The sequence below is a fragment of the Motacilla alba genome, chromosome 1 (assembly GCF_015832195.1).
Source record: "Motacilla alba alba isolate MOTALB_02 chromosome 1, Motacilla_alba_V1.0_pri, whole genome shotgun sequence".
Lineage (NCBI taxonomy): Eukaryota > Metazoa > Chordata > Aves > Passeriformes > Motacillidae > Motacilla > Motacilla alba.
The window spans coordinates 41,748,875-41,759,472 of record NC_052016.1 but is presented as its reverse complement, the minus strand read 5'-3'; the positions used below and the strand labels follow the sequence as shown (position 1 = coordinate 41,759,472).

The 10,598-nt window shown below is 42.1% G+C and overlaps 1 protein-coding gene across 4 annotated transcripts; it reads right to left on the bottom strand.

Moving 5' to 3' along the window:
* Nucleotides 1–506: 506 nt before the first annotated feature.
* On the bottom strand, nucleotides 507–10,336 carry HIKESHI (heat shock protein nuclear import factor hikeshi). 4 transcript variants are annotated; one of them, XM_038149727.1, is made up of 6 exons: nucleotides 10,213–10,329; nucleotides 9,734–9,842; nucleotides 9,241–9,478; nucleotides 5,432–5,583; nucleotides 2,844–2,962; nucleotides 507–1,116 (listed from the first exon to the last, which is right to left on the bottom strand). In XM_038149727.1, exons 3-6 carry the CDS (start codon nucleotides 9,389–9,391, stop codon nucleotides 1,062–1,064), a joined length of 477 nt encoding a protein of 158 aa, XP_038005655.1. In that variant the 5' UTR covers nucleotides 9,392–9,478; nucleotides 9,734–9,842; nucleotides 10,213–10,329; the 3' UTR covers nucleotides 507–1,061. The 4 variants fall into 4 exon arrangements, with proteins under 4 accessions (XP_038005655.1, XP_038005665.1, XP_038005646.1 ...); XM_038149737.1 differs by lacking the exon at nucleotides 10,213–10,329 and adding an exon at nucleotides 9,929–10,199; XM_038149718.1 differs by lacking the exon at nucleotides 9,734–9,842 and having other exon boundaries at nucleotides 10,213–10,336.
* Nucleotides 10,337–10,598: the final 262 nt, after the last annotated feature.

Below are 10,598 nucleotides of genomic sequence, written 5' to 3'. Positions count from 1 at the left end.
CTCAGGACAAGTGTACCTAAGGCTGACTTGACTTGATAAAGGACTCCTTAAAGGCTTCATTCCCCAGTCGATGAAACTAGTAAATACTTTCATTTTCATGCCAGTGGTTTGGGAACAAGTCTTAGTCCTTGGTTACAGAAAGTAACTTACAAAAGCAAGATCTATTGCTCAAAATAGTATTTCTGATCAAGCTAATCTAGTGAACAGATGGGCCAGCTGGAGCTTACCTATGAGATACCTGGTTATGTGTGGCACTAGCAGAAACTCCACTGGTTGTGAGAACCACTCAGACCACCCCAAAATCCTATGGATTTATGAACAAATGTGACAGCCTTTGGTACCAGTAACCTAGACAGCATTATCAGACACCCCACATCTGTTTCTAAGACAAACAAGATTTTACTCTCTTATTACTGGCAATAATTCTTCTAGCATAGCCAAAGTTCCCAAAGATTCCTCTTCATTACATTTTCATACAGGAAAAGTTAAAGACAGGTACTCCAAGATTAAGCTCAATAATGTCTTACTGCCAAAGAGGGAAATACTGCTGTACCATTTATGTGAGCTGGGGACAGGAATAGTGGAAGAACTGTTCCACACAAAGTGGAAGAACTTACAGTGCAAGTACCAGCAGGAAAACCATCAGCATATTCACAGTTGCTTGATTACCCTTCACATGAGGTAAAGAAAGAAAAATCTGCGTTCAGTTTGTGTACAACACCCCAAATCACCACACAAGTATGACACAGTGCTGCCATTTTTCATCTTGTAATTTTTTTCCACTTTAAATGCAGTTTCAAAGAAGTATTTCTACATGGAACACCGATTTCTTGTTGCAGCCAAGCACTTCAATTAAATAAACCAACATGCAGAGTAGTCATTTTCATTGATTTTAATTTTAAATACTGTTCAAGAGTAATATAAAAGTTACTAGTTTGTCTATTTAGACTAATCGTTGTTTGGGTTTTTCCCCTCCTCCCCCCTGAAAATCTTCAGTAGAGTTACTTGATGCATCTTTCAAATAACACTTTAGAAGTAACTCCAAATGGCAGAATTTAAGCTTATGTTTTCCAAAAGAGAGGGTTCTGTGTCAGACGTCTCTGGAAGTTTTCATACCTAGAAAAATAAAAAACCAACCAAAAATAACAGCTGCTGTATATAAAATTGTGTTTTTAAAAAAGGGTACAAATAATTTAGTCTATGCAGAGAACATGATAAATTACACCTACTTCACACCAGGAAATTAGTAAATCACAAATCCACTTGCATATCTAAAATATTTGCAGTTAGACTTGTGTATTTCACCAAGATGAATTTCATTAAAGCAGTATCCCAGAGGAGACTCATTCAAGCTTAGTAAAATTCTAAATTAATTTAGATTACACATGAGGAAAATTTTCTTCACTGAAGGGAGTTGTCACTGGAAGTGGGGGTGCCACTGTCCTTGGTGGTGTTTAAAAGACATGTGGACATGTTTTATTGGCCCTGGGTTTGTGGTGCACTTGGCAGCAGGAGATGAATGGTCTGTTCTAACCTAAACAAGTCTATGAATTATAAGTGGCTGTTTTATGCATAACATTTTTTGAGCTAGGAAATCATGAATGACTATATCAATCTGAGGCTGGATGGTAATGTTTTAGTAAAATCAAATGGGGAAATGTAATTCTTTAACACATAATGCAAATGTGTTGTCCTAATTTCACCTTCCATATTCACAAAACAAAGCAAACCATAAACAAACAGCATCAGAATTCACTGTTGACACACAGTGAAGAAAGAGACAATATAAAATTTCTGTGCCTTTCTAGAAAGAAGAAAAACAAAAATAGAGAAGTCTATAGGCTTTGAGCCACAAAAGGTGAAATCCCCCTTTTAATCCTCATAAACGCAAAATGTAAGGAATCAAAAGGTACTGCCAATGAAACAAAGGAAACCACAAAATGTTCTCCTATACATCATAGTTCATAGCCCAGCTTAAATGAGAAAAGACTGAAGGGTTTAAACCAACTCAGCCTCACCCAGTCACTGACCATTCACATCAGAGACCCTACCCACATACAGTTCATAGAGTTTGTAGTTTGCCTTCTAAACACAAGGCATCTACATCAAATTACACTCCCAAATAATACATATGGCTCTCATCAACTGCTTGCATATTCATGAGATCTTACTAATGATAAAACTGTATTCAGATAGTCTCAAACACTGATTGAAAAATGAAGCCAAACTGATAGGAAAGACATTTTCAGATAACCTAAAGGTTTGCCTGCAGTTCACAATTTATCTCCAGACTACATAGGCTATCCCCAGACAGTTACTAAATCAGTCCCTGGAAAACAGCTCCCAGAGGGACTTGTGTATTTACACTCAAGGATCTTGGTGACAGAACCAGGTCAACTAGTAACATGATTTCATCACTTCTCACATATTCCTAATTAAGGCAACTATGCTGGAACTATGTCTAGGAAGAGACCAAGTAAAATAAATAAGCATAAATTGACAAGTATACGTATGCTCTGTCTTCCCACCACTCCAGAGCATTTGCATTATCAGCAACACAGTGCAAATGCACATATGCCAAAGGCAACCTTTTTAGAACCAAAAAAGTTTCACTGGTTGCATAGCACTTTTCTAACAAAAAAAAAAAAAAAAAAAAAAAAGGAGCTGACAAATAAATATAAGAACAGTGGGCAGGACTTCTCTATACTAGAAATAAACAACAACAATTTTATACACTTCTGCATCATCTCACTGAATACCATGACAATAGTTCAGTGCTTAGAAATGATGGTCTAATGCCTAGGAAAAAAACCACATTTGTTACTAGAGATCACTGCCATTACCATTTCAGAACTACATTTGCAGGAATGAAAGCTTCAGAAGGATTTGGGGTCATCTGTGCCTGAGTAACAGCAAACGAGGAAGCAAAGTTATAGAAGTTATCCAACATCTTCTGAGTGAACTGAAAAAGAAAAAGAATAGATATTTTAAGGAAGTTCTTTCTCCAGTTTGAACTTTTGTGCAAAAGCTTAACAGATATACAGCTCCTACATGAAGTAATTTTAGCATTGTCATTTAAAACACAGTGGGAAGGTGGATGTAGTAGGTCTAGAGACAATGATCAAAACATCCTAAGCTTCAGTCTTGCCCTCAGATCCATCTGGCATCCAGAAATCATTGTAAGAATCTTCACTTGCCTTCTCCTGCTCAACTTCATCCTGTTTGTGACAAAGAAGTGATGCAGTGACAAGAGCTGTCCCTCTCTCCAAACTGAATAATTAGAACTCCAGACTGGGCCAAAGCTGCCATTCCAGCTCCCAGAAAAAGACTTGTTAAATGATTGGAAGAGTCTGCAATCGATTTACAACTCATCAGACTCCAGTGACAGGGCAATTTCCTTTAGCATTCCCCACAGAAAGGCTGCTGTCCTGGCATCTTTTACTACAAGACATTGTGGGGAAAACACCTAAAGGATGCACAGGGCACTCCTAGGCTGTAGGACTAGGAGAGAAAAAAGTGAGAGAGAGGCCACGAAATAGCAAGCCCTGTGTGCAGGGGATGAGGCTGTAGGACATTCCCAGCCAGTCTACAAATATACAAGTCTACGGTACCTCCTTATTTCCTCTATTCTTTTTTTTTTTTTTTTTAAGTTATGACTTCTTTTGAAGGGAGAACAAGGAATTTTCATATAGAAAATTTCACAGACAGTGAAATGATACAGAAAAACAGAGCCTGAGTTAATAAATGCACAATCTTGTGCTCTCCCCTCACAAAAGGGGCAGAAGAAATCATATCCCAGAACCCTACCCTCAACCTCACCCCACTCACATGCAGAACTCTATGGTTTTGTCCTACTTCTTTTTTATATATGTTTATACACATTAAAAAAATACATATTCAATCATAATTCTTCATAAAACTTACTAGAAATGTAATCGGAGAGCAGCTCCTTAACTTAGGGTTCCAACATATGATTTTGCCATTAAAAAATACTCTTATTGCTATGATGTAGCAGTTCCAAAGAACTGATGTCAAATATTAAATGAAAGCCATTAGTTATTCACAAATATTCTCCCAGTCATATATGCCCTTCCACTGCAATTTACTCCCTCAAAGGTTTCCTTCCACTTTGACCTCAGATTTTCTCTGTACGAGTACATAGTACCTCACCCTTTGGGACAACTGTATTCCTTGAAGGCAATTACAATTTCAGTTAAGATGCTCAGAGTTAGATGCTGCTCCTTCTTTAACAGAAAAATTCACTTAACTGAAAATAACATTTTGTAAAAATTTGTTTTTTTTTTCTTTAAATACTACTGCCAGAAAAATCCATGAGCCACCTTGCAAATGACCTGATATGGCACGTTATTCCTCGTAACTTAACTACTGCTATAATGAAAATTGGTGGAATCAGAAATATTATTTAGGTGTCCTTTGTCCCTCACCACTCCAGAAAAGCTCTATTAATTGTAGTATACAAAAAATAGCTGTTGGTCAACGCCTAGTCATGGTAACTTTCTGCAAGAAACATTACCTATTTGGAGCTACAGTGTGTATAAACTGCCAAAGAACATCAGCTACAGTATCAAGATTACTGTACAATTACCAGTCTCCCTCAGCAAGCACTTGGAAGGAAAGCGAGAAAGTACAAAAGGCCTGAAGAAAAGCCTCACCAACTGCTGAAATGTTAGAAGAAAATGCCAGAGCCATCAGTGTTAAGGAAATCAAGACCCACTATGCAGGTCTAGCTTGCCTTGGACTGCTGTTAGACTGCCAACTAACTGCCAGAGCTGGCTGAGGATTTCCAGAGGTTCAAACTAATGGACAGGCTGGGTTAAAAAATGGCATGTTGTAGCCCAAGGCCTGATCCATGGAGAAGGTACTGGGGAAAAACAAATAAAAATCTTTCTGTGGGAAAGGGAATAATCCTGTAGTTATGCAGAGCAACATTAGAAGGATTTCTCCAGGGAAAGTGGTACACCTGAATATCTCTATGCATCCATGCCCACATTTGCCTTAACTTGTGAGTAATTTCTGACCATCCCTGCAAGTCTATGTTCTGAAGTTTCAGCACCTACAAATCACCAAAGATCCACTCTCTCTTGCATGTATTTAGTCGTAGCTGTTCCTATAAGAAGTATCATAAATAATTTTACAGAAGAGTGACACTGAAACAAATTAATCTCTTGGCCTCATGTCACTGAGGATGCAAATTCCAGTCTTTTACAGGAGACAGGTTTTCAGTTTAAGTAAAAGCAATTTCATAGTATCAAAGCATCCAACCAAATGATTTGACAATTATTAGGTTGCTTACAATCCTACTACCATCCCCAGCAGCACCCCCCTATGCACTCCCAATTAGTGCTTCAGAGGCTCAATTCTTGAGACTTCCATAGAAAGAGAATTTCTGAAAACTGAAAGTCCAGGCTACCTCTGTGAATGAATCTACTGATGACACAGCAGCACTTGCAACAGGAGTCTGCTGGGCCAGGTTCTCCAGCAGTTCCACTGAGATTCCAATCTGAGCCACTGTTGGTGTCTGTGGGAGGTTCATGGCACCAAAGGGATGTTGACTTCCCTTCCCTGAAAGCACCACGAACAGCACACGTTAGGTTTGGCACACACGTAAAGGCTGTGTAACTTCAACCACCGTGTTTCTCCTGCAGAAGGTGTTCCCCAGCTCCCACCAGAGGGATCTCCCTATCCAAGGAAATACAATACAGAAGAAACACAGTCCAAGCACAGGCAAAAGTACACACAAGCACAACAAATGGGACAGTGTGAATGGTACATTTAAAAAGCACAATAGATCATTAGGAAATGTTTAAAAAAAAAAAGAAAAACATGACTTTACAGCTCCCTATGAAGTACATGGATTCAAGAGGGAATACGATCAGTGAGTGAAAGACAGCAGAACCTTTTTCTACAGGAACCAAGCTTTTAATTCACATTTGGGCACTTGCAGATAAACAAGAAATATGCAGCACTGCTGCAGTTGTTTGATTCACTCATAAAAGCCAGCTTCTAGTGAACCTGCTCTGAAAAAGTAGAGAGCACTGGTTTATGATCCTTCTGACTCAGGGTGGGCTGGCTGGGCAACCCCACGTCTCATCTGAACTGCTAAAACCCACCAAAAGCAGCAAAGGTCAAAGAAATAGTCATGGAACAGAAAGGCCTCTGACTCTGCAAGTGGCACAAAGAAAACAAGGAACCATCCCCCAATTGCATGCCACAAACACAGGCATTATCCCGGCCCTCTGCCCTCACTTGTGACCTTTCTCAACCCATACTTTCAGTCCCAGCTTCAGCCAAGGTCTCTGCAAACAAGGACAGACAGTCACTTAAATCATGTACTCTTCTGTCAGCATCTGCAGGAAAAGGCCTGTGGGACCAGAGTGCTATCAGTAAACAAACACTAATACTGCACCTGTGTTTGCGGGAACACAATAGGCAAGCACCCTCTTAACACAGAGGCAATGTTTCTGCAGCACTCTCTGACCTCCTACTAGTAGGAGAAAGCAAAGCTAATCAAGAGCTGTCCTGCAGACCAGTCAGCACTATCTTAAGCTGCAAGAAAGGCTGATGGAGATCAAAAGCAACATCCAACTTAGTCAAAAACTCAGCCAGCAAAAACGGTCTGACAAGTTGAACCGAGATCAGTACTGAAGACCTCAGGAACTCGATCATTCCTCTGCAGAGACACAAGGCACAAACAAGCAAACAGCCAACCCATACAGAAAGTACACTCACAAACTCAGCACCCTTTTCAAATGAAATGTTACTTCTTAGTCCAGATCCTACAACTGCAATATAGTGCTACCTTATGAGTAAAGCACTCCTACTAAAATGTTACTTTAACACAAGCTAAGTAAAAGAGAGTTCATCTCCTGAAATGCTCTTTAGAACCTCTTCTGAGAAACGCCATTGCTGTATGATCTCACATATGCTGTTGATGGATGCTTGCTTAATACAGGCTATCAGAAACCAAGTATAAAGTTCATTATTAAAAATTTCAACAGCAACAGAGCTGGTACAAGTTTTTGTCTGTAATATCTTCATGCAAGAGGCTGACATTTCAATAAAAATATAATATCCTCAAACAAGAGGCTCTGTTACAATGTATGCTTACTTTAGACAGTCATGATACAAAAAAAACACATTCCTTCCCATGAACTCCCACAGAACCACGCCCTTGGAAAGATGTCTGCCTAAAAGTGTGAAATAAAAGCATCCATTGCCATCCTTACACCAGGAGAAATACACTCCATGTTTTCCATGCTGGGCTCTTTCAATTAGCATTCCAAACCTTACAAATGCAGAGAATGTTAATCAGTACTGAAATACAAGCTCAGGTTTTTGTATTCAGACCCTACACTCTCCAACACATTACATCACCACAGAGGAACTACTACCAGAAAAGTATTCTTCCACTGTTTCTTTCCCTTTATTGAACCCTTAATTCAATGATTGAGTCCTTTACCTTTCAGCCCTACCACAACAAAATCCTTACTGATGCGTAGGCCCCAAATGCAGACATAATATTAGAGCATAAACAGCATCACAGCAGAAAAGCCTGTCATGGAAAAGGCTCTGCTCTAACTCTTACCCCACTTGTGAACCTACTTCCAGTAAGGGTGCAAAATACAAGTCCAAAGTTTGTTTTCTACTTCTACCACACCTTCAGGCACAACTGAAAACATAAAAACCTTTCAATTCCAAGGCAGGGAGCACTTCTAAGCCCCTTCTTTATGTGTAAACAAATGAAACTCTGCTACAACCACTGCTTCCCAGGGAGCTCACAGGGAGACACCTTGGGTCCTCTCAACCAGGTATTAAACCCAAAATGCAGAGTTCAAGTATCAGCAATGTCCCTCTGAGCTGATTCCAGCTCTCTGTTACGTAGTGTTCTCCACCTTAAAATTGTTTATGTCCATGGAAACTTAGATTGTGTAGCTTAGACTGAGTCCACAGTCAGAGCTAAGCTGCAGACAATGGGAATGGCAGAGTTCTCAGCTGCTCAAATCTAGCACAGCAGTGCCTTAAGGCACTGCAAATGTGTTCAACTATGTCACTGAGTTCTTCCTTAAGAGCAGCCCTTATCAGGAAATTACGGCTAATCATGCTAAAAGCATCTGAAAATGCATTTTCCCCCAAAGCTGTCCGAGCACACACACCAGCAAGTCTTTCAAGCATGAAATACACACCACCAAAAGCACTGGTGATATGCTTTACTGTTGCACCAACCCCACAGCTTTGGGATACACAAAACCATATCCCCCCAAACCATTCTGGAAGGTGCTCCTTCTTCTGAAGAAAGCCCAAATTTTTGAGGAATGTGTATGATCAGAATTCATTTTGCTTCGCAGCTTGAGAGCCCTTATCTCAACCATACTGCCACATTCAGGACTGACCCAAAAGAAAGAACGTCATGTTATGAATAAATAAATGAATACATTTTAGCAGAGCAACCTCAGCGCTTAAATCAACAGAAATTCGAGTTAAAGATGTAGACTACATCCAAGCCTACAAAAGATGTGTACTACTTTATCACTGTAACACTTTAAGCTGCTTGACTGATGTATCTGTCCCTTTCATACGACAAAGGTGTGCCATTGGAATGTCTCATCATTTTTATAATGCACACAGCACACCCCTCATACTAACACGCACACAGAGACACACACACACACATACACACACATACACTCACCTCAGTGTGCTAAAAGTACTAAAACATTTGGAAAGCTGCTTTCCAATGGGGACACCCTCTATTGGGCAATTCTATAGAGCAACTGCCCCCGGCTGGGCATTGCCAGCTGTCAGAAATCACTGCCAGGCTCCGCTCCCTGCAAAACCTGTCTGTGCCACAAAGAATACAACCACTTAGCAGAGGAAGCTGAAAGAAAATGCTGCTGGCATGTCTAGACAAACACCTAAAAACATGGTAGGGAAGTTACAGGATTATTTTTCTTCTATGCACAAAAACACATCAAGTCTACTTAGAAGAATTTCCAGATCAACACCACACACAAGACAAACTTCACAAGGAACAGCAACACAGAGACAGACTTCCATGAAGATGACAGGCTGCTTTTAGTACATCTGCTCAACACTATCTGAAAACACAGAGCGCGCTGCCTTTTTAAGTAGCTTTTTGTTCAAAGCAACCTTCACACGTTTATCCCTTATGCATTCAGGAACGCATCTGTTGCACCGGTTGCTATGTTCTACCAGTCTTACCGGATTTGAGACCAGAAATTTTGAAGATGGCACTTGGCTTCTCATTAGTGACAAACCCCAGCAGCTGCCACACTGCCATCCCACTCTGGTCTGGGTAACAAAAATAGACAGATCCTCCCATTCCATCTGGAAATGGTATAGTTCCCAGCATGAAGACCACTACATGGTTGATGTTTTCATAGTCTGGTAAATCAAATACAAATTTGTCTTCAGCCACTTGTTGGGGCGCAGCTTGTACCTAAAGAGAATAAAACCTTTATTAGTATTAACACGTTTTTCACCTTCATCTGTCTGCGAATTTCCTTTTACAGAAATACACCTAAAGTGGTACATAACAAAAAGTGAGGAACGTACTAGCCTAAAGAGCAAATAGCCAGATAAAAGTCAAACACAGCAGAAGAACAACTGCAAAAAATATTACCAGAAAGACACAACAGTCTTGTTCTACCTGCACTGAACACATATCCCACCCGGGACTACAGGATCAGAATACCTTCGCTCCCCATGTGCGTAGGAGGAAAATAGGGTGCAGAAGAGGTTGCCAAGTCACTAAGAAGTGGCTGTTGACCACCTGGCTGGCACAACCCCAGGATCATGGAAACCTGTTCACATAGGAAATACAATAGACCTTGAGAAAGGCAGCAGAAGGATGGCTGAATGCCAGAGCAAAAGATACCCTCCTCTTTACCCAAGTCGCCACATCCTTGCAGCCAAGGCACAATCTAGCCTTAAAAAGCTTCTTTTAAGCTCCCAGCTTGTCTCTGAGGAGACAACACTGCCAGGGGAATGGCAAGCGCCTCCCGGCAAGGACGCTCGACGAGGCAGCTGCCTGTGGGGACGCAGGGCAGGAGCCAGCCGAGCGCCGGGCAGGCGGGGCCCCTGCCTGGGGCCGGGGGGGCCAGGGGCCCTGCGGCAGCTCCACCCCGCCCCCGAGCGGGTTGAGGGCCCCGCCCGGGCCCGGGCAGCGCTCACCAGCCTGCCCGCCACCAGGCAGCCGAACATGGCGGCGGCCAGCGAACCCCCTCAGACGCCTCGCTACTCCCGAGCCTCCATGAGCGCCGTCCCCGGAAAGTCAACACGCCCCCGCTCACCCCGGCACCTCCGAGTCACTTCCGCGGCGCCGCCACCGTGGACTACAACTCCCGCAGTGCAACGTGTGGGTGGGTCGGGGTGGAGCATGACGGGAGATGTAGTTCTTCCCCGTCACCGCGCTGGTGTGCCCGTTGGGCGGGAAGCGGCGACGGCGCCTGGCGCTGCCCCGTGCCCGCCCTGCCGCTGCCCAGGCTCTGAGGGCAGGAGTGTTCTCCGCTAAAGTACCGCAGAGTGTTTTGCCCTTGAGTTTTAGCTAGGCTGAGTTG

Coding starts and splice junctions, on each gene's coding strand:
- HIKESHI (XM_038149718.1), bottom strand. CDS start 10,242: ATGTTCGGCTGCCTGGTGGCGGGCAGGCTG. Junction 9,479..10,212: donor GCCTGGTGGCGGGCAGGCTG/GTGAGCGCTGCC, acceptor TATTCTCTTTAG/GTACAAGCTGCGCCCCAACA. Junction 2,963..5,431: donor CAGTAGATTCATTCACAGAG/GTAGCCTGGACT, acceptor TTTCTTTTTCAG/TTCACTCAGAAGATGTTGGA.